Here is a 24,950-nt window from a genome sequence, read left to right as displayed (position 1 = left end):
TCCCGTTTCTCCACATCCTCACCAATACATGTTATTTCTTGTCTTTTTTGATAATAGCCATTTTAACAGGTGTGTGGTGATACCTCATTGTGGTTTGTTTTACATTTTCCTAATGGTTATTAATGTTGAGTGCCTTTTAATGTACTGTTGTCCTTCTGTATGTCTTCTTCAGAAAAATGTCTGTTCAGATCCTCTGCCCATTTTTTGATAAGATTGGTTGATTTTTTTTTTTTTTTGCTACTGAGTTTTATGAGTTGTTAATATATTTTGGATATTAACCCCTTAACAAGTATATTATTTGCATACATTTTATCTCAGTCAGTTGCCTTTTCATTTTGTTAATGGTTTTCTTTGCTGTACAGAGATTTCTAGTTTGAAATAGTTCATTTGTTTATTTTTTATTTTGTTGCCTTTGCTGTCAAATCCAAAATATCATTGCCAAGGCAGATGTCAAGGAGCTTATCATTTTTTTTCCAGGAGTTTTATGGTTTCAGGTCTTACATTCAAATTTTTTATCCATTTTGAGTTAATTTTTGTATATGTTGTAAGATAAAGGTCCAGTTTTATTTTTTCACATGTAACTGTCTAGTTTTCCCAACATCATTTATTGAAGAAACTGTCCTTTTCCCAGGGTATGTTCTTAGCTTCTTTGTTGTAAATTAATTGACCATGTATATATATGGTTTTACTTCTGGATTCTCTATTCTGTTCCATTGATCAATGGGTCGATTTTTGTAACAAAACTATAGTGTTGATTACTATAGCTTTATAATATTGCTTGAAATCAGGGAGCATGATGCCTCCATGGAATAAATTTATTTTTAATTGCCTTTTATAGAAGTATCATGCAAACCCTTCAGATTTGGTCTTTATGCTTATAATTTTGCAATTGCCTTGTATAAGCTAAAATATAGGAAAAATCCTTATGTAATTGAATGAATAAAATAATGCATTTATGAGTGTGGCAGTCCTGGGAAATTTTCTTGGTGGGAATTATTTCTGAAGTTTTTCAGTTAGAAGAAATTCTATGCACCTTTAGTAAATTTCTTTACCAGGACATGCATCATCTGTCATTTGAAAGATGTTCAATTATGCCAGAATACCAGTGTCTTTCCATATATCTGTGAATTATATCCCTTATTTTCCGACAATGGCCATTTCAGTTCTATGGCAGGCCAACTTGGACTCATCCAGTATGGTGTAAGTATAAATTGCCTTTATACAGCCTTTAAATATCACATGACATTTTTTTTCTTGTTATTTAGATGCCATTAGAAAAGACAAGTGTGAACTTTTATTCATGGAAATAAGACAAAATGTTTTCTTTGAATCTATCATGTACATAAAGTATACATATTTAAAAATAAGAAAAAGGATGCTATACAGCAATTGGATGGGTTAGAAAAAAAGCTCATGGGAATAGCTCAGTTTGTAATTTGCATATTCAGGCTTAGATTTGGATTAGATTTGGCATGAATGTGGTGTTGCCATTTTAATGTTGCTGGAAGCATCAAATATGTAATGCTATTAAGGCGATTGATATGCTTAGTGTGGAGGAAACATTTTTCTTATCAGAAGCAAAAATTAGTAAAGCTAAAGGACAAATAGTGAAAATTCTTTAGGTCTTAATGTTCAACTATCAATTAATTAATGTGGCATTCGGTAAGCTACAAAAGGGATCTTACTATGGATTTTTAATATATTTGGTTTACTTTGCTAAATATTTACATGGATAACTTATAACATAGAAATTAGTAGGTGAAAGAGCATAAAAATAAAATTTCACAGCCTTACTCAGGAGTATAATTAACATGTAAACTATAAAAATAGGTTTAATTGAATTATCCTTTGGGGATTTTTCCATTAGGTTTAGTACTTCATTAGCATTAACATTTATATAGATAATGTATCTTCTTCTTTAGGCAAACTAATGACATGACCATAAATGAAGAGAAATATATCTTCATTCTATGATAACTTTATTATGAATAATAAACTATTGTTTTAAAGACTGCTATTCATAAGATAATATGTTCACTGATAACAAATTTTGGTTTCCTTGATGACGAGATGTAGCATATAATAGTGTTGAAATAAGTTTTTTAATTTTGTTTAAATTTAAAGATCTAATTATAACATCATAATATTTATATATTATTTTAATGATGAAAATAAAACATTCTTAGTAATACTTTAAAATACCACAATTCTTAATGTGACATGTTAATAAACATATAAAATTAAAGTAGACAAAATTTAAATGCAAATGTGAAGAGGTTTTTTTAGTATGCTTGTTTATTTTTTGCAGTTTATTTTATTTGATATTTCAGGTCTGTTGAGGTATAATGGATTTATAATATTGTTAGATATTTAAAGTAGTGATTTATGTGTACATTGTGAAAGTGTTCCCTCCATCTAGTTAATTAACACATCCATCACCTCATATGTTTATCTTTTTGTGTGAGGGGGAATATTTGTTTTACTCTCTTAAATTTCAAATGTACAATATGGTGTTAGCACATATTGTCAGTATATTTTACATTAGATCCTCAGACCTTTTCCATCTTATTGCTAAAAGTTTGTATCTTTTTACCAACCTCTCATTTGTCTCGCCCCTGCCAACAATTTATCTACTCTCTCTTTCTATGAGTTTGACTTAGTCATACCTCACAGTATTTATCTTTTCTCTGGCTTCTTTCACTGAGCATAATGCCCTCAAGTTCCATCTAATTTGTCCCAAACAATAGGATTTCCTTCTTTTTCATGGCTGAATATTATTTCATTGTCTATGTAGAAACCACATCTTCTTTATCCATTCATCCATCCAAAAACACTTGTTTCCATATTGTGGCTATTGTAAATAATGCTGCAGTGAATATAGAGGTGCATATAGTTTTTTTTCAAATTTGTGTTTTTTTTCAAATTCTTCATATAAATACCTAAAGGAAGAATTACTAGATACAGTAGTTCTATTTTTCATTTTCTAGGGAACCTGCATATCGTTTGCCCTAATGGCTTTACCAATTTACATTCCCATCAACAGTGTACAAGTTTTCCTTTTCTCCACATCCTTGCCAACAGTTGTTATTTCTTGTTTTCTGTTTTTGTTTTTTTGATAATAGCCATTCTAACAGGTGAATGGTAATACCTCTTTGTGGTTTTATTTGCCTATCCCTGATGATCAGCTATGTTGAGCATCTTCTCATGTTGGCCATTTGTATGTTTTCTTTGGTAAAATGCCTATTCAGTTCATCTGTGCCTTTTAAAATCAGAGTTTTTTTGCTATTGAGTTGTATGAGTATATATTTTATACATGAGTATATATTTTGATATTAAGCCCTTATCAGAAATATAATGCAAGTATTTTCTCCCATTCTATTGGTTGCTTTTTCATTTGGATGGTATCTCTAAAGTCCCTTAATCTAGCTTCACTCTTTTTCATTTTTTAATATTTTTTTCAATTACATTTGACATACAATATATTATTAGTTTTAGGTGTATAACATAGTGATTAAGCTTATAAAGTGTTCAATCCAATAAGTCTTGTACCTGTGACACCATAAATAGTTATTACAATATCATTGACTCTATTCCCTATGCTGTACTTTACATTCCTGTGACTGTTTTATAACTGGCAATTTGAACATTTCATTCCCCTCCCCTTTTTCACTCATCCCTCAACCTTCTACCATCTGGCAACCATCAAAATGTTCTCTGTATCTATGATTTCATTTATGTTTTGTTTGTTCATTTAGTTCGTGTGTTTTGTTTTTTTTAAATTTAGATTCCACATGTAAGTGAAGTCATATAGTTTTTGTCTGATTGATTTCCGTTAGCATAATACCCTCTAGGTCCATCCATGTTGTCTTTTATTATAGCTTTTGTTTTAAAGTCTATTTTGTGTGATATAAGTATTGCTACCCCAGATTTATATTTTGTTTATTTGCATCTGCATTAAATACCTTTTTCCATTCCTTTACTTTCAGTCAGTGTGTGTCTTTCCATCTGAAGTGGAAATATTGTAGGCAACATATATATGGGTCTTGTTTTCTTATCAGTTCAGCAACCCTATATCTTTTCATTAGAACGTTTAATCCATTTATATTTAAAGTCCATATTGATAGGTATGTAGTTATTGCCATTCTATTATTCATATTTTTTATTTTTTTTTATTTTTTTGGTCTTATAGAAGGGGACTTATAGAAGTCCCTTTTAACATTTCTTGTGATACTAGTTTTGCGGTGGTGAACTCCTTTAGTGTTTTCTTGTCTAGGAAGTTCTTTATCTGTCCATTGATTCTAAATGATAGCTTTGCTAGATAGGGTAATCTTGGTTGTAGGTCCTTGCTTTTCTTCACTTGGAATATTTCATGTGAATCCCTTTTTGGCTTACAAAGTGTCTGTTCACAAATCAACTGACAGTCCTATGGGAACAGGAATTACCTTATAGGTAATTCACCTCTTTTCTTTTGCTGCTTTTAAGATTCTTTTCTTTAACCTTTGGCATTTTAATTATGATGTGTCTTGGTGTGTACCTCTGGATTCACCTTGTTTGGAACTCTCTATGCTTCCTGGGCTTGTATGTGTATTTACTTCACCAGGTTAGGGAAGTTTTCTGTGATTATTTCTTCAAAAAGGTTTTCAATTGCTTGCTCTCTCTCTTCTCCTACTGGTACCCTTATGATGTGAATTTTGGTACTCTTGATGTTGTCCCAGAGTCCCTTTAAATTATTCTCATTTTTTAAACATTATTTTTTTCTTTTTGCTGTTCTGATTGAGTGTTTTCTGCTACCTTATCTTCTAACTTGCTGATTTGGTCCTCTGTTTCATCTACTCTACTGCTGATTCCCTCTAATGTATTCTTTATTTAAGTTATTGTATTCTTCATTTCTGACTGGTTCTTTTTTATGTTTCCTATCTCTGTGTTGAAATTCTCCCTGAGATCATTCAGCATTCTTATAACCTGTGTTTTGAACTCTGCATCTGGTAGATTACTTGTCTCCATTTTGTTTAGTTCTGGGGTGTTTTTTTGTGTGTTTTTTTGAGCTTTGTTCTATTCTTTTATTTGGGACATTTTTCTTTGTCTCTGCATTTTGGCTGCCTCTCTGTGTTTCTTTCTATGTATTCAGTAGTTCTGCTATATCTCCTGGTCTTGTTAGAGTGGCCTTATGTAAAGGTGTACTAAGAGGCTCAGTGGTCCAGTCTCCTTGGTCACTGGAGCCAGGTGCTCCAGCGGTGTCACTTGTTTATTGTCCTGTTGTAGTGGAGTGTTGGTTGCTGTTGTCAGACAATGGGAGGGACTAACCAATTTTATGAAGATGGGCCATGACTATAGCAGAGGAATTTATTGTGCAGAGGCTGGCCACTCAAAGCAGGATTCCCTTTAGCGAGTCTCTGGTGCCTACTGAGTCCACCCTTTGGGTGTATCATTTGTCGAGGTGGTTCAGTGGTGCTCCGGTGTGGTCTGAAGCTGGCTGCCAGGAGTGTTGATTCTGGGGCCTCTTGGGAGGGCCACTGGTACAGGAGAAAGTCAGTCACTGCTTATGCCCAGCTTGGGGCCACCTGGTATGAACTACAAAGTGAAATGTACACAGTTGCCACTTTTGGTGGGCTTGGAGGAACCGAGGAGAAGCAGGGCTGCAAACCAAGACTGGCTGCCACTAGTGCTGGGTTTGGGGCCACTTAGCAATAGGTCCAGGCCAGACCCAGGCCAGATGTTGCTTGTTTGGGGTTTGTGAACTTCTGAGAGAGTTTAGGAAAGTCTGCAACATGAGCCAAGACAGGCTGTTTTGTTTGTATGGGAAAAGCCACTGGAAGTAACTTGAGTGGGTCTGGAAGTTGGGTGAGTTGTCAGTGAATCACCAGGGTGGGGTGAACAGTGTTAACCAGGTTGATGGATACCCAGACTTTGCACACATCTGTGCATACAGGCTGGATTGGGAGAGGGCTCAACAGATGAATAATAACATCTGCCAGTACTATCTGTCAGCACTGTCTGAGAGAAAGCTGCTCCTCCAGCACTCTCCCTAAGCCAGACAATTCAATTCCTCCCTCTATGTCACTGGCATTTTTCGAGCTGCTGCTTCAGTACTAGAGCTCAGAGCGAATGAGTCCATCAGTGAGTATATCAATGCATGGGCCATTTAAGAGAAACACCTGGAACTCTTGCAGCCTTCCATCTTGCTCAGCCACAATGCCTGCTAGTTTTCACAGCCAGAAGTTGTGGGGACCTCTCTTCCTGGCACTTCAACCCTGGACTGGGAGCCCAGAGTGGCGCTGGAACTCCTTGTGGCCTTATGGGGGGATCTCTGCAACCAAGATATACCCCCAATTTCTTAACTGCCACACTGTGGGTGTGGGGCCTACCCATTCTGCATATCCACCCCTCCTATCAGTCTCAATGTGGCTTCTTCTGTACATCCTTAGTTATAGGAATTCTGTTTAGCTAGTCTTTAGGTTATGGTCAATGATAGTTGTTCTGTAATTTAGTTGTAATTTTGATGTGGTCTTGAAATGCTCTTGATGTGAGCATTTTACCTCATTCTTTCTTTTTTTTTTTTTTTTTTTTTTTTTTGCGCTTCTGCTTGGATGAATTTCACTCCCGTGTATTCAAGTTCACTGATCATTTCTTCCACTTCTCTAGTCTGTTGTTGAACTCCTCTATTAATTCTGCAGTTCAGTTATTATATTCTTTAGCTTATGATTTCTGTTTGATATTTTCTTATATTTCTATCTTTTCATTGAAATTTTCATTTTCTTATGTATTTGTCTCCAAACCTCAGTGAGCATCTTTATGACCATTATTTTGAACTTTTTATTAGGTAAAAAATTATCTCCATTTCATTAAGGTCTGTTCCCGGAGTTTTATCTTGTTCTTTAGCTTGGAACATAATCCTTTGTTATTTCCCTTGTCTTCACTCTCTGTGTTTGTTTATGTACATTACATAAAACAGCCACCTCTCCCAGTCTTGTTGGAATGGTCTCATGTAGGAGATGAACATTATCATTTAGCCTGACCTGAGCTTTTTCTTGTCTCTCAAATTTTGTGATCACCCAAGCTGCCTTATTTGTACTTAATGGCCTCCAGTATCTGAGGGTGTACTAAGACCTGTCTTGATGTGGGTATTTTCTCATTCACCTGATATTTAGGAGTCCCTCAGTTTCTGGGTTTCTTTCAGAGTGAATTGTTCCACCTTAGCTATAGATTTTTTATGTCCATAGGACAAGAGGTTCAGGAGCCTCCTATTTTGCTATTTTGGACTGGAAGTTTAAAACTATCTACATAATAGGCTAAAGCCTGGAGGGGAGCAAGCAGGTACTTCAGTCTCCTACCCCTCCACTTGCCTCATTGCTTTCTCCTCCCTGCAGCCAGACTGGAATTATGTGATCTGGAAGTTCTGGTGCCATGGCTGTGTGGGATATACAGTAATAGTGGAGGCTGCAGCTCTTGGAACAACAGCCACACAACAGGAGCAGCAGTGGCAGCGTCTTCCCCACCCCTACCCCCTCAGTCACCTCCCCGTCCCTGTGGGCGGGAGGGTAGGCGGCAGCAGTGGCTGCTGGGGTAAACAGGTCACCTGCAGGTATTTTATGCATGGAGTTTGTAAGGAAGAATATAACTGTCGCTATGTGCATGACCTCTGACAGTCCATTCCATATAGTGCGCAAGTATCTTCAGTGAGGGTACTGTATTTATGGAGATCGCTACAGATATAAACATAGCAAGCCATTGAAACAGGAAGAAGTGACTGCTATAGTTCTAACTGAAAAATCATCACTGCTGCTTCCTCGAGTCTCTCATCAGCAGTTGGACCAATTGTTGAAATGAATACCGGCAAAGCTGAGTCAGGAAATTCAAACTTGGCAATTGTAAGGGCAGGTTTGAGTGAATGGCAATAAAACTGGGTGAATGTCATTGAGTTTGTTCCTGGGCAGCCCTATTGTGGAGGTACTGTCCTGTCCTGCACTGAGGCAGCCCTAAAGGGCTCACTGACCCAGGAAGAATCAGAGAAGGAGCAAACTGCAGTGGAAACAAAGCAGTAGCTTTGCCTCTCTGCTGCAGTGGGAGATATGGAGAGAACTCCGTGTATCTCAGTGGAGACTCCTATGTGTGGGCTGTAGGTCCTCCATCCCGTGGACCTGCCCAGAGGTCACAACATATAAAACCTTGCATTGAAGCCCATGAGAAGGACATGGAGGTCTCACCTGCTGTTCAGCACAGTAAAGACATAGTGTGGGGGAGTTACAGGGAGGTGGTCTACAAGAACTCCAGCGCCATGGAGCCCCACTTTCAGATCCTCTCCAACTGCAGCCACACCTACTATCTCAAGTGCATTCACAAGTGGAGGAGTGCTAAGCAACTGAGAGTGAGATCATAAATTCCTACCCAGAACACCAGATCACATCTAACTTTGTCATTCTGAGTGAATACTGGGTGGAGGAGAAGGGAGAGAAGCAGAAACTCATTCAGAAGTACAAGGAGGCCATGAGCACCAAGGGTGCAGGTATTTTGTGAAGTTGGGAGCTGCCCTTTGGAGGGAAGTGTTTTTATAAGCACACATACCTTAATGGTTGTAGGGAGGAGCCACAGATATGGAAAGTGGGAACATCAAGGAGAGACCAGGCCCAACGAAGGAACCACTTCTGGGAGCTCACTGAGGAAAAAGAACAGCAAACCCTTTGACAACAGTGAGGAGTTTGCCACCTTTGAGCCAGGCGAGATGTTGCTCGTGCTTTTGGTTATTGGTGGGAATGATGATCTGACAGACTGAAGACTAGTGGGACTTGTTCATGATGAGCTGGAAGATTGTTTATGCCTCGGGGCTATAGCAGCTTTACGTGGCGTGTGAATTGGTCTGCTTAGCCCCAGACAGTGGCTATCCACTATGGTGGTGTGGCAGTGCTCATGTTTCTCTCCTGACAGGCCTATCAATTCCAAGTGCCATCGTAATAATAATTTTTACCCAGGGCCTTTCTTCTTAGTCTCTCACCTTTCCCCCAGGAGTGTGTTTTGTCTGTTTAAAAAAGTTACAAAACTAAATCTTACAGTTAGTTTTTTTGTAACATGAATTTAACTGTCAGGCAATTATTTTGTTGCATCATCGGTTTTCAACCAGATTCACACAGTTCTACAGTCATGTTTATGGACTTTTCACACTCTTGTCTAGGATCCCAAGTTCAAAAGTAACAACATTGGCCCTACTTTGGGGTCCAAGAAGAGGGGTGATGAGTGAAGGATCTGAATTATGACAAGTAGCCTTCTGCTACAAACTTAAGTAGATACTTGAGGTTTCTGGTGATATTTACCTATATATTTTTTTATATGCATTACCTACCCTGTAATCCCCACCCTGCGCTCTTCTTCTGTGGTTTTGGTCTCTTGTTTAATTGCGCACAAGTAATACTACTGGGTAACCAGAACCAGGTACAAATGTGTTGAGGTTTTCACTGTGTTTACTATGACAGGAACATTGTTAAAAGACACACATAAAAGATATAGTGACATAAAAGAAATACGGAGGGAGAAGCTTACTCCCAAGGGCTGATTGACTTGGCACATGTGAGAATGAGTGTGTGATATGCGTCTCACTTCTGCATAAATGCACTGTTCTTTGCCTCATGGAAAACCTTGGTTTAGTGTTTTCTGCCTCATGTGGCAAATAGATCTTACAGGACAAAGCAGTATGTTGGTAGCTGTTAACAGGGAACTAGCTCTGTGTGACTATATAAATAGAAAATTGGGCTTAGCCATTGAGGTTAAAGCTATCTGGTTATCTCATGTTAACACAAACTGGGTCTTGGGTACACAGTTGTATTAATATTTAAAGTACTGCTAGTCTTTCCAGTGCAGGCACTTTTTTAAGAAAACTTCCTCATTTGAGGGGTTTTGTTTTTGGGTTTTTGCGGGGTCTTTTTGGGGGTATGTGCCTCTTTCCATCCTTGAGCTTTGCAAGTAGACAGACGTGATTAACAACTATGTTCTAAGATGTTTCTCATAGTGGAGTCATTGGTCTATTGTAAGTTATGCTTTCCCACTGAAGGGGGAAGGGGTGGTAATCCACGAGACAAGTAGTTAGAAGAACCCCTTAATTGAAAATTTTAACTTTGCATTTTGTTGCTCTGTTTCCCGAAAATAACCTGGAGATGCTCCTGAGTTATCCATCTATTGCTTTCATCCCTTGGATCCTACCCATTCTCTCACTGTAAGAGAAAACAAGTAATCATTGCAGAGATCTCTGTATTTTGAAGCTGCCCTTTTGTAAGAAGCACTGTTCCCAAATAAAACAATAAAATAAATAAACAAAAATAACTATATAATAGCATATTTATCACATCGTTTATAACATACATGGAGAATTGAAAATAATGCATTTAAATTTTCATCCTAAAGTTATTAATGCAATACTTTTTTTTAGTGATTTTACTACTTTTATCATTGAACTTCTCTGTTTTATAACTATTCCCTACATACAGAAGTGTTTTATTTTAATAAAAGCATTTTTGTTCATTTTATCTGTATTTAATATGTAAAATATCAAAGTGTAGCTATTGGAATGTTAAATAAAAATTTTCAGATTTAAATTTTTAGAAATTGTATAAATTAAATTTACATTCATTACATCCAAATTTGGATACAATCAACTACTTAAAATAAAGAAAACATGTTATCCTTCTTGAGTCTTATTTTCTACCATGCTATGCTTTCACAAATTTTTAGTATTTCTATGCTACTTTATTGTATGCATGAAAAACAAAGTAGCAACATCAACAAGAGGAAAAATAATTTTTGAAATTTACTATGTGCTTTAAGTAGTGCGCGCACGTGTGTGTATAAGCTCATTTCACATAGTATTGTAATGACTATATATTACTCCCATTTTACCAAAGATGCTGAGGCTTACAAAGTATATTTAGAAAGTGTTTTGAGTACTTGAATTCACCAGTGTGAGGCTGTATTTTACAAAATTAAATAATTATTGTGTTGTGCTACTTATTAAGACAGATATAATTATAGTTTCCTACCACTTATTCTTTACTACAGGGTTTTAGAATATGCTCAGTCACTAAAAAGCAAATGGCACTAAAGACCCAGCAACTAAACCCTCAAGGCATTGCCATCTACAGAATGAAATTATAACCAAATTGAAAAATAAGTCACTTATTCTTATCGATAGATTTTGAAGCTCTACAACTAATTTTTTGGCTGTACTTTTACAGGGTGTAGCAATTCTATTTGTAGATTCTAAGCATAAGGCTGCATGATATAATATACTATGACAAAATTATTTTTCATGAGCTACATTTATATTCTAATTTTTAAGCTTAAAAAGAAATATTTATGACCAATTTCCTGAGCATACTACTCTATTCTTCTCTGCTACATTCAACCATAAATTATGATAAATTTTTAAGGCATGATCTTGAACGTATACATTTACACTAAAGAAATCTCATGAATCATCCTTTGGGATTTCCAATTGACTATGTCTTATGATTTATATGAACATACTGACCACATTAGAAATTTAATATCTCTGTGGGATTTTATAAAATCTTTAACAAGTGATGAATTACAGCTTGTGAGTGAAACCAAATCTGTGATTAAGAATCTATTTCTTTATTTTTTTTCTGATAGATTCCATGGGATAAGCATTTAATTATGGTCAGCTATTTTAAAATCCTCATTTTGTAATTTGTAAAATGTCTTTAGTACACTCAAAAAATAGGCTAAACTAATTGAATGATGACTGACTAAAAACTTTTCTTCATCTGCTGCCCTTTATTATATCTATCTAATGTCTTACGGTAGAATCATTCCTGGTGAATTATTAAAGGCGAATGTCTAAGAGTTCAACTACCTCTACCCAGACTTAGTTGAGACTAAGTCATATACTAGATGATGTTCTGCATTCATTCAGTTATGTTTAATCTGTATCATAAATTAATCTCTACAAGAAGAGTAAAACTGGACCAAGAAACTTGTGCGAGAAAAACTCCACCGTGGGGCCTGAGAGAGCTAGGATGGTATTTAACTTTGACTCCTTGACGACTGCAGGAATTTAGATGCATACCGCTAATTTGTTTTGAGGCTACACCTTCGGAAGGCTTATTCTGGTGAAGGAGAGGGGGAATAGATAGGGAATTAAAGGGAGAAAAGAGGGGAAAATACAAAGAAGGAAGAATGAAAGAAAAGTGAGAGGAAAGGAAGTGAGAAAGGAAAGAAGCGAGGGAATTCATTTTGAAGTATTACTTGGAAATAAGAAACCATATTTTACCAAAATATATCCCTGCTGGATAAATGACAGAAAGGTTCTGTAATTCAGTGCTACTGCTTGTTGAATGTTTGAACTGTGCAGATGCTGACTGCAGCAATTGTTTTTGAAGAGTGAAAGAAGGAAGGGAACAGGATTCGGAAGAGAGTTGGCCCTTAAAATGTGGAGATTTGGAAAGAGTTGAAAATGGTACTTCAATCACTGAATGAAATGCATTTTAATTTAAAGAGATAGTTAATTGTATCTTCAGTAAAGGAGAAAGATTCTGCTTTTTTTTTTTCTTTCAGTACTTTCATTTTAAAATCTCCTTGGCATTTGTAACACAAATATACCTGGTGCTGTGTACACTTACTACTTTTTAGCTGATTTAAAAAAAAAAAAATTGAAATACCAACAGTTCATTTCTATCTCAGTTATATTTCTCATAATAATTATTCTCCATCTTTTTTCACACAACTAATTATAGAAAAATCTGTTTCGCGGAGTAAAAAACAGTTTACTCAGTGGTTCATCAGTCAAGAATAATTTTATTGTGCTTTATAGTAAGTGCCATGTTAATGTACCAACAGTATTAGCTGATGAGTTCAGACTGAAAAGTAAATAACAATTCATATGCTATGATCCTGTTTTTAGTTTATCAGTTATAAGCATTTATATGTTTGGATTATGACTTCTCAATTTATAATAGCCATTACTACCTTTTTGTAAGCAAAATATTCTTCAGTTTCATAAGTAAATTGTATGCTCCGGAGGTTCCTTTACTGGGAATATTCTCAAATAAATTTTTTACAAAATACCTGGTCAAATGGACAAAGCCTTAGTATATTACTAAATATGGCTAAATTTAAAAATTATTTGTTAATATCATGTTAATCATTATTGATCCTACCAAGATTTTGGAAAGTTCTATTACATATAACCCATTATTGAAATCAGAATAACGTCCCTTTGTTATTGGTGTTCCGTTCCAATATTCATGTTGTATTCAACTTCTACGCTTCAAATCCCACTTTTTGTGCACCTTATAACTTGTGATAATTGTTGTCCCTTCTTAAATTATTAATAATAATTTGTTAATTTTTCAATACAGGCAATGGATTAGGAATTAGAATTGTGGGTGGTAAAGAAATCCCTGGACATAGCGGAGAAATTGGAGCCTATATTGCCAAGATTCTTCCTGGGGGAAGTGCAGAACAGACAGGGAAACTTATGGAAGGTAAGAAAAAGGTTTCAAAGTAAATTAAAGTAAATGAACTCATATTAAATATTTGTTAATTTAATATACAATTTTTTTCTTCTTTTGCTATCTTGGAAAACCTTTTCTTGTTGTTAATAATGAAATGTTGGTATAGTAATGTAAAATAAGATGTCTACAACTATATTCATTTTATTTTCAATTGCATTGTCCTTTTGGCAGTTGGTTTTCTAAGGGAATATCTTGTTTAAGAAACAGTAATTAGTCAAGATTTTTTACTGACGAGGGCAATATTATTTTGAAAAAAACACTTTAATTATAGGAATCAATGTTTCAAATACCAACAAAAATTATACTGAAATCAGATCCATGAAAACATCAAATTCAGTACATGCTCAAGTCAGACCAAAAAACTGGATGACCCATAGGCCAAATCCATCTGCTGCCTGTTTCCTTAAATGTTGTTTTGTTGGAGCACAGCCAGTATCATTAATTTACATATTGAACATGGAAAAATAGATCGTTTTTCCACACTGGCAGAACTGTATTTACAAAAGAGAGTGTATGATTTACAAAGCCTAAAATATATACTCTGTCCCTTTACAGAAAAAATGAGCTGACTTCTGTGGTAGGTGTTGCATACTTTAGATACTATTCACCTCTTTGCATCATAAGTATTTTAAAATAATGAACTTTGAAATGTATCAAATGGCCCATAAAATTTATATTTGATCAGTTTCTTTCAGTAAAATGTTACAGCCTGATTCTCAAACTGCATAATGATATTTTTTTACATATTAATTAGATGATGCAGTCATTTGCATTTTCCAAACCCTAACATATAGTTTGCAAGTTTTCAGTGATGGTGCTTATAATGAATATTTTTTATCATAAAGTAGTCTCAACCTATCCTCCTATTTTTGCTCTAAATTGAATACATATTTGAAAGTCTTTTCTATCATTTTATAGTTTAATAAAGTGTTGCCTGCTATTGCTTAAAACTTTTAATTATATTAAAATTATTCACTGTCCTTGCCTTTAATTAAATGTATTGGAACCTACAAAAACAGTCGCTGGATATTTTGATAGACTATTAGAATAAACACAAAGTCGAGGAAACAATTATTCCTCACAGTGATCTACTGGAACCAACTGGAACCATCTCACTAAGATATGCTGAGCATAGCTTTTCCCAATTTCATCCTCAGTGCTATCATATCGATAGTTTGAATTAGCCATAGTGAGAGGATTTACAACATGGAAATAGGCAAATACTAAAAATTAGGCCATTTTTGTTTATTGATTTTTTACTAAAAATTAGGCCATAAATTTGGTTGTTGGTTTGCAGGATGCCAGTTTACCAGGATATCACCAAATATGTACCAGAAAGCATATTATTAAAAACATTCTAATGGTGTTCATAAAACAGGGCAAGCTAGAAGAGCTAACCAGATAGCTAAAAGAAAGACTGAACTGTATGAATCAGATATAACAATTATGAGCACATCATTGATTCTGTATGAATTTTCTGACTGTAATCCTATCTTCCCCAATGCTACTCTTTTGGTAACACAGTCTAGTTAAATACAGGAATTGAGACCCATTTTTAAGGATGGAAATGATATGATTGCTTTCATATAGCATACTCCAGGAAAGAAATGAATGTGCTATTTTGTTTTAAAATAAAATTTGCAAAAATATCTGTATATGATATAATTGGACAAAGATACTTGTACAATTTAAATATAAATGTCCGTACCCTTCTTTGTACATATACCATAGTAATTGGCAAATGCTGCAAGTTGGGGTGATTTTAAAGACAATTTCAACAAAGCACACTGTGATGAAGTAATGGTCTTTGCACTTGGTAGCTTATGTGGCCATTTTTAAATTCATAAATTTAAATTAAAAACAGGTATAATACAAACTCATTCAAGAAGGAAAATTGAAGTGAACATACATTTGTGATTTTACAAATTCAAGACTTCCACTAAAGTCCTCATCTTTTTTGGAAGTAGTAGTTTTGTAGTCTATTTAATTGGTTTAAGTGGGAAATGGTTTAAAAACTATGTACATATGATTTAAGATTTTGTTTTTATTAATATTATTAATATTTCTGAAGTTTTGCCAAGGTGCCAAGCCAGGAGTTTCTATGAGTATAGATTCTCTGATTAGAGTCCAATTCTTGAATAATCCACACATGTAATTTGTGATTAATGATTTCCAGCTTCGCTTTGTTTACTCTTGCATAGTTCTTTAATAGTTCTTTATATAGTTCTTTAATAAAACACTTGATAGTGTTTCTATTAGGCTCACGATGTGACCTTTGTTGTTGATATTTAGATCCTGTTTTTGAAACATTAAGGATTTTTAGGAGTACCTTTGACATATAATAAATCATTTACTTTCTCCCATTCATAAGGCTATACCTATATTCTATGCAAACAGGCTGGAATGATAAAGGTTCATTATTTTTATGTCCAAAGATGAAATGACTAGAAGGCCAAATGTCTAGTCACAAGCACTCTCTGTGTTTAGACCAGTGCATTTCCAGGATATATGTATGTAATAAATACTATATGTATAGTTTTATATAAATAGCTTTTTATATATCATGTATAATCTCTGTTTTGCCTGTAATTATGTGTTTCAGTTTTATATGATATCCTCAGGGCCATCAGCCTCAACTCCTAATAGATTATCAAAAAATTTCAAAGTGGTAGGTTGGTTGAAGCACAGCTCTGATTTTCGTGCATGATGTGAGGCATTTCTATAATATCAATTTATGTCACTGGAGTTTCTTTTTTCATTTTTTTTATGCCTATTGATTTTTAAAAATGTATTTATTAAAGGTGATAAAGGTCATTAATTTTCCACAGTTTGAGGTTAATTGTTTTCCAAGAAAAAAATATATATACAGTATATGAATAGACAGACAGACAGACAGACAGACAGACAGATAGATAGATAGACAGATAGATAAATTGACAGATAGATAGATTAATTATGTTTATATTCATGTGATTTAATTTCTCCATCAGTATAATGAATTCCAGGTAGACATAGGAATTGATTTGATCTCAGAATTCCGAGTATATCTTTCTACATTTTTTAATACAAAAGTATATACACTGAGCCTTTATGATTCAAAATTGTCTTCCAGCTGATTTAAAACATGAATGACAATTGATTGATTCTTAGACTCTACTTTTTTCCACTCCAAATTAGGAAGCTATTGTTTAGAAACAGTTTAACTGAGTCTACTCTTTTATCTAAGTTTGGTCACTTCTATAATAGGCTTTTCAGACTTATCATTATCTGACATGTTAACACTCTTGAAGTACTCAATGGCATAGACTCTCGTGTTGATTTGGGGGATAGCAAGAGTATTTCCAATTTCCTCTAGTTTTTAATTCTCTAAAGTATGCATATAAAACATTTTAACCAATCACATAGGTTTTTTTAATGATCATAAGCGAAGTGCTATTCTGAAAGTACTCACTTATGTAACTAACATTAGATGGAGGAGAGAAAAAAAATCCAAGTATGCTTTTTAAGTCATTGCTCTGGTTATTTTTTGAAAGAAGATTTTTATCCTTCTTTATTTTTTTATTATTTTTTATTTATTTTTATTCTAACCTCTTTTTGAAAAATCTTTCTGAACAAGGCTGTCTTGTTAAATAATGTAGGAAAATTTTGTGTTTCAGAATACTGCAAATTAGTAATAATTAGTATTACAAAAATCATGGGCTACACTCAAGAAATTAGGTTTAAAACATTTCTAATATGACCTTGTGTGCCATCACCTAAAATAAAAAATACAATTAGAGAGTGTTCATTGATCAAAATTCCCTGAATCAATCTTTTAATATGACAGTAATCTACAATGATTTTTTTTAAAGAGTTTAGGCAATCAGGTTCTTTAGGGATCCTATTCTTCCAAAATCTTAACATTTATTTCCCAGGAACACTTAGTAGACTTTCTTAAACAAATACCAGACAAAGAATAATCTTAGCCTACCTATTGTTTTTTTCTTTTAATGCGTAAGATTGGTCTTTGTTCAGTTAAGAAAATTAAGGCAAAATATCTGGAGAATTAAACTACGAATCTAATTAAGTTTCTAAAGTGCCATTTCTTGGTATTTGCTTTAAGATTAAAAGTGTAACAATTTTAGATGAACAGTGTCAGGGCTTTGAAATGTTCATCAATATTGGGGTTTTAAATGGTGTCTAATATTTTCTCATTTTAATCTTTGATATTGTTACTTCACTTTGAAATAGTTTGAGCATCTAGAAGTACACTCAAATATATGGACTTTGTATGTATATTTATAACTTGACACTTGCATTTTACATATTCATCCTTAGACAAATGATTATAAACCTTATTTATATTATATCAAAACAAAGTTAAATATACCAAACACTTTAACTAATGGCCTCAAAAATTAGATGCTTCCTCTGTAATAAACTTACTTTTCTCTAGACTCTTTTACCTGGTGAAACTTATTGAATATCATTACAATCTTAGGAAGTTTTGAATTTATGACATGTTTTAAAAATTATACTTTCTTTAAAAATAACACTTTATATATCCTAAGGTCAAAGATCCAACCATCTCCAAAACTGGGGAGTCTATCATACAATTCTCAGTATCTCATGACAAGCACAGGCTTTATTTTTAATCTGACAAAGACCAGATTCAGTTATTCCTTGTGTTTCATACCACATTGTGCATATATTCATTGTATCCTTTAATACTGAATTATTTTTTTCTGCATACTCAGTGCCCAGCACAATGCCTACTAAAACAAAGTTGTGAGCAATATATGTAGAAATGAGTGATAAAAAATCCCTTTTCAGGTACAAAATCTGGGTACTTTTTAAGATGTCGCTCCTCGTAGAGTTATGTGATGCAAATAAAAGGATACATGTAGTCACCCTCTATATTTTTAAAGAACCATATACACTTAAGGCAGCATTGATATTTGGCAATAAAACTTTTGATTATCTTTTCAGAAAAGATATACAAAATAGAAACTATTTCTTCTGGGCTCATGAATTTTCATAAATGTACTCAGGTGTTTTTTTGTTTTGTTTGTTTTTTCCCTTGGTTTTTTCTTTGGTTGGAATTTTTAAATTCAGGTCTCTAGAGTGGAGGTAGAGAATCAGATTGTTACTGATAGAAAAAAAAACAAAAAACCTTCAATGTAGAATATGCGGCACCACTTCCCTGTACAGTGGTAAGAAAGGAATTTTTCTGAGTCTTTTTTCTCGGGCCAGAATCTCCCCCTTGTGTTTGCTCTGAAGTTGATAGAGGGTGAAGGGCACAAAAAAGAGGAGTCTTAAAGTACAAATTAAAATCTCAACTCAAAATAGCAAGTATTGTGTGGAAGTGTTTGCTGCCTGACACATCTGTTTCTGATTTATTTGCACTTAAATGGTGAGTGTAGTTTTCTCTCTCAAATTTTTACTGAAACAATTCAGTGGCTGATTTCCTCGTTACATGGTCAGCACACGAAGTCAGGGTTTGATGTTTGCTAATTCATTAAAAGTGGATGAGATTTTCCTTGGTCTGAGCTCCCCCCCAGTCAGGAAAATTCCCTAGCAAGATTCACACAGCTTATTCACACTTTTCACCTCCTCATGTATTGAGATGTCCCGCTCAACATCCCACCCACATCTTCAGTCCAACTTCCCTGATGGGCGTGGGGGAGGGGAGCTTCTTCACGTTTGTGTTTTGATGTATGCAATTTAACATTTCACCCAGTGTTGACCTGTAATTTTCATTACAAATGTCAAGTGTACAACAAAACTGTAGAGAAAAATACAGCAAACAGCCATTTACCGACCATTCTATTGTAAGTCTTCACATTTTGCGTATTTGTTTCAGATTTTTAGGAGAAATAGGTACCTATAAACCAATTAAAACCTCCACTAATCACCTCTCATCTCCCAAACCTCTCTTAGCGCCCCAGTATAAAGCACCAGACTTAATTTGAGGTTATTCTTTCACTTGCTTTTCTTTACAATTTTATGTATATATTCATAAATGACATAAGGATTCATTTTGCTTGTTTATTAAATTTTATATAAATGATATACCGTACATGTAGTTTTGCCAAATTTTTAGTTATGTAAAGTTTGAGGTTTATCCAAGTGATATATGTAGCTCTAGTTCATTGAACAAGAACACTATTTACAATGGTTTCTTCAACCATATGTAGTTGATTCTTCCAAATTGCTCTCCAAAGTGTTATTTTTACATTTATCAGTAGTAAATTAGTGTTCTTGTTTCTCTACATACTTGTTCCTCTTTGTCTACATTTCCTTTTTCAAATGTAAGTGGGATGGTATCCCATTGTTTTCATTTACCTTCCTTTCAACAATGTTGAATATGATAGTATTTTATTAATCTTGTTATCGCTTGGGTTTTCTCATCTGTGATTTGCCTGTTCTTTTGCTTATTCTTCAGTTGTATTGTGTATTTTAAATAGAATATAGAGTCTTTATATATTGTGGATATAATTATTGTCAAATATGTAGGCTTGTATTTTTAGTTTCTGTGTTTTTATTTTTTTTACAGAAGTTGACACTTTAATACAGTCAAATTTATCATTTTGTTTCTATTAAGTTTTATAAAAGTTCTATATTGTTTAGGAAGTTCTGTTTATCCTGTAGTCTTAAAAATATGAGTCTATATTTTCTTCTACAAATTGTAAAATCTTTCTCTTCATACAATGGCCTTAGAGACATAGAATTAAGGTGTTTTTAATCTATTGTGGTTTGAGAACAAATTTTAGTTTTTTTTTCCCTCCTCAATGTAGATAATTAGTTGCCTGTGCACCATTAATTGGTTAGTGTATCATTACTCGCATTGATCCAAAATGGCCCATCAATCTTATATTGATTTTTTTATACATTTGTGTCTGTTTTATAAGTTCTTTGTTCTAGACTACTGGTCTATTTATCTATCCCTATATCAATGTCACACTATTTTAATTATCTCTTCATATTAAGTTCTGACATACGGTAGGTGAATCTACCATATTGCTCTTCATCAAAATTCTCTTGGGACAATGCTTTACCATTGATTATGCATACACATTCCAAAATCAACTTATCAGTTTCCACGAAAAACTGTTGAAGTTTGATAGTGATTATAATTAAGGTATAGATTAATTTTGGGGGGAAAAAGTATCTTTTTTTGAAGACATGACTGATTGAGTCATGTCTATTTGAGTCTTCAATGGGTTCATAATGCCTGACCTTTTGTTTAACCTAAAGATTTAATCAGTGTATTCTGAATCAATACAAAAAAAGTTAGAACATTTACAAAATAAACACATAGCAATTGTTAAACTTACTATTAGGTTAGTGCAAAGTAATTGCAGTTTTTGCAATTATTTTTAACCTTTTAAACTGCAATTACTTTTGCACCAACCTAATATTCTTCATAATTAAATAAATTTGGAAAATTTCTGGAAAGCTGTTTGGTGCTAAGATAGGAGTATAGTGTTCAGATCTGGATATATCTTCAAGAACCTTCTTAATGAATCAGTTGGAAAATAGACGAGGAGAGCAAAAGGTTAAAGCCAGTTCTATCCAATGCTTGCTTATACATTTAGCCAGAGTATATGGAAAGTTAGCTTCTCCCAGGCTGTTAGGCCTGTAAAGCAATGAGTTCATCTTTGTTTGTCCATATGCTCTTCTGTGAGGAAATATGCCTGTGTCATAAATTCTAATTCATGGATATTTTTAAATTTGTTGTGTCGATGTAGGTAATATTAGTCAAGATAGCTAGCGCTTCTTAAAGATGAACTGACAGGCTTTCTGTCAAGAAAACACTGTTGGATTTATGACTGAAGATCTGGGCTTGGAGTGAAGGTGAGGTTAGCTGTTTTTGGAACGGTGGTTTTGATTTTAGAAGTTGGCCTCTGGAACTCCCTGTCCTGAAGAAGTCTATGGTAGCAGAGCTATTTCCCAGGAGTATTATTAGAAGACTCACTCCTGTGTAACTTAAGGGAGAATGTTCCTAGGCAAGAAAGTCTCTATTTCTGCTTATGCTTTTTTGGCATATGTTACAGATGGCATGGCAGTGATCAAGGTTGGCGATCAAGAAACATACCACACAGATGAGTGAGCCTCCTTGTTCTTGTTCCAGGGGCATTACCAGGTATGGATGGTAATTAGCATGAGCTTTCTCAAGATTCCCACCAGCTAGTGTGTCAGGTACACGTCACACAAGATCATGTTTTATGTCGATACAGATTTTCTAATAAAGATTTAGGGAACTATCTCCTAGAAAGAAAAATATGAAATTTGGATACCTGCGCTGGTAGGTTATATTATTTGTAGGATGCAGTGATCATATTTACCTTGTCAGGATATCAGTGATTAGCTATATTGCCAAGACAAAGTAAGATGTTTCTCTTCTTTATCAATTTATTTTTAAATTTATGAGGAGAAAATTCCATTTGAATCATAATTTTTCTAATAGGGACATCAGAAAACTAAGTAATTGCCCTATTTTATACATTTTTAGTATGTATAAAACTCCAAATTCTAATTTGATTGCTTTTATCAACAAGGGTGATATACCTTGAAATGTTTATGTATGCTCAAGTGATACTGTTTCTGGACTTAAATTTCTGGATTTATCTAATCAATAAGCCATAGAACAGGCTACATTTTGTAAGTGTGTGAACTTGGAGCGCTTTTTCTTGAAGCAAGGATGCTAAACTCTCTGTTTAATATCCACGCCAAATCTTCAATCTGCCAATGCCTTAGCATTTCTCATATAGAGAGAAAATGTTTTTACAGTCAGACACATTAAAATTTCAATTCATATCTGGTCCTTACTGCCTGCATAAGTAGTTTGACTTTTGGTACCTAGGCATTCTCCAGAAATTGTGATAATAGTCTGCAAAATTGTTACCAGATTTAGAAAGAATATTTCAGAAACATATAATACAGTGTTTGGCATAGTGTTTCACGTAAATGCTGAAGGAGCTGTGCTTACCTTTGCTGTAGAGATCTTTGATGGTAAGAAGAAAATTGGCATGCTAAGCTTGAATTCTGTGCCCCATGTATCTGTACATGCTTGGATAATTGTCCGTAGTCAGGCCTGAGTTCTGAACTGCAGGCACATAGACTACTACTAGTGAAAAAGCCCCAAACTTGGAATCAGAAGACTGGATTAATGCAATTTTCATGACTTTAGGTAAGTTACTTATATTCTCAGTCTCTTTTGATCTCATCTGTAATTAAGAGATTTCAACCTACTTCACCTATCTCACAGAGTTAACAGTGAGTGTGAAAGGAGCTGATGTATTTTGTATGCTTAGTTAACTATAAAGCACTCGGTTAGCTGTAGAAGCTACTTTGTTAAGGATAGATATTTTCACAGACAACTGAACTGATCTTACAAAATTCAGGCTTTCTGTAAGGGAGTATTGAACTGGTAGAGGTGTCTGCTATAATAGTATATTACTTTAAATATCAGACCTGAATAAATAAAACAATATATATTGTAATGCTTGAAGCAATTAAGCCATTTCTCATGTATCTACAAGGTGTGATGAAAAGATACAGTGAATGTTTGAACAGAAAAATATTATTACAGTAAAAGACACATTGCCATTTCTCCCCTTCAAAATACTCCCCCTTGCTTGGAACACACTTATCCCATCATTCTTACCACTTTCTGAAGCTGTTCTAGAAGTCCTCTTTCATGAGTGTCTTTACTTCATCCTGCATCACGACAACTCTCTATGTCACACATCACTTCTGGTATGGCAATTTCCGTCAAATAAAAACATTATGGTGTGTCCTCATCCACCTTATTCACCGAATTTGGCACCATGCGACTTCTGGATCTTCCCCAAAGTCCAAATGACCATGAAAGGTAAACATTTTGAATCGATTCAGGACATCAAGGCAGCCACGACAGCACACCTAAAGACACGAGGGGACTTCCAGAACTGCTTCAGAAAGTGACAGGAATGATGGGATATGTGTGTTCGAAGCGAGGAGGAATATTTTGAGGGGGATTAATGGCAATGTGTCTTTTACTGTAATATTTTTTTTTTTTAATTTAAACATTCACCCTATTGTTTGATCACACCTCGTATATCACCTCCGAACTGTAAAACCATAGTTTTGGCTAATCTTTTAAAAGGCATCTAAAATTTTCTTCGTATCAACAATATATATTAATCAGCAAACCTCATGTTGTGATTAAAATCAATGGACATGCATACAATGAATGTCTGTTCATATAACTTTGATGGTCTTTTATTCACTGATAATACATCATGTTATTTAACAGAATCATAGCATGTATCAGGTGTCTGGTTCCCAGTGTCTGAACCAACCTTTCTCATCAACTAATTTTGTGTGTGACTTGCTGAATCACAGAAACTAACTGTGTCTTAAGCATTAAATGTAGGGGATCCTTCTGTAATCCATGTTTATGAGATACTTTACCTACTAAAGAGTTTTGGGGAAGAGATTGAGCCTCATGTTAAAGTCTGTTTTGCCCATGTAAGTATCACTCACCCAGCTTTTTTCTCATTTCCATTTGTGTGAAATCTTTCTCTATCCCTTTACTTTCAATTTATGTGTCTTTTGATCTGAAGTGGGTCTCTTGTAGACAGCATATGCATGGGTCTTGTTTTCTTATCCATTCATCTACCTTATGCCTTTTGATTGGAGCATTTAACCCATTCACATTTGAAGTGATTATTGATAGATACATGGTTATTTCATTTTATTATTCATATTTTTTATCTTTGTTTGTTTTCTTCTTTCTTCTGCTTAAAAAAATCCTGTTAACATTCCTTATAATACTGAGTTGGTGGTGATGAATTCCTTTAGCTTTTTCTTGTCTGTGAAGCTCTTCATCTCTCCTCTAATTTTAAATGATAGACTTGCTGGGTAAAGTAGTCTTGGTTGTAGGCCCTTGTTTTTCATTACTTTGAATTTTCTCTGCCACTCCCTTCTGACCTGCAATGTTACTGTTGAAAAATCTGCTGATAATCTTACCAGATCTCCCATACAAGTAATTAATTGTCTTTCTCTTGCTGCTTTTAAAATTCTCTCTTTGTCTTTAACCTTAGGCATTTTAATTACGATGTGTCTTGGTGTGGGCCTGTTTGGGTTCATCTTGTCTGGGACTCTCTGCACCTTCCGGCCTTGCATGTTTTTATGTTTGTTTGTTTTGTTTGGTTTTCACCAGGTTAGGGAAGTTTTCAGTCATTATTTCTTCAAATAGGTTCTTGATCCCAGGTTTTGTTCTCTTTTCCTGCTGGTACTCCTAGGATGCAAATGTTGTTGTGCTCGATGTTGGTTCACAGGTCCATTGAACTATGTTTGCTTTAGTTTTGATTTTTATGATTATTCTTTTTCCTTTTTGTTGTTTCAATTGGGTGTTTTCTGATACCTTGTCTTCTAAGTTGCTGATTTGATCATCTGCTTCATCTA

At 34.4% G+C, this 24,950-nt stretch overlaps 1 protein-coding gene and 1 pseudogene across 1 annotated transcript in view; both read left to right on the top strand.

The window, feature by feature from the left end:
• PCLO (piccolo presynaptic cytomatrix protein) overlaps positions 1-24,950 on the top strand; it is a 373,138-nt gene that overhangs the window by 242,688 nt on the left and 105,500 nt on the right. Inside the window, exon 10 of the mRNA XM_074339748.1 lies at positions 13,362-13,487. Coding sequence (XP_074195849.1) covers positions 13,362-13,487 — 126 coding nt within the window. The remainder of the gene's footprint in view (positions 1-13,361; positions 13,488-24,950) is intronic.
• LOC109455377 (E3 ubiquitin-protein ligase makorin-1) lies at positions 7,575-8,979 on the top strand (annotated as a pseudogene).

Source organism: Rhinolophus sinicus, linkage group LG09 (genome assembly GCF_036562045.2).
Source record: "Rhinolophus sinicus isolate RSC01 linkage group LG09, ASM3656204v1, whole genome shotgun sequence".
Lineage (NCBI taxonomy): Eukaryota > Metazoa > Chordata > Mammalia > Chiroptera > Rhinolophidae > Rhinolophus > Rhinolophus sinicus.
This window is presented reverse-complemented; position numbering and strand designations above follow the sequence as displayed.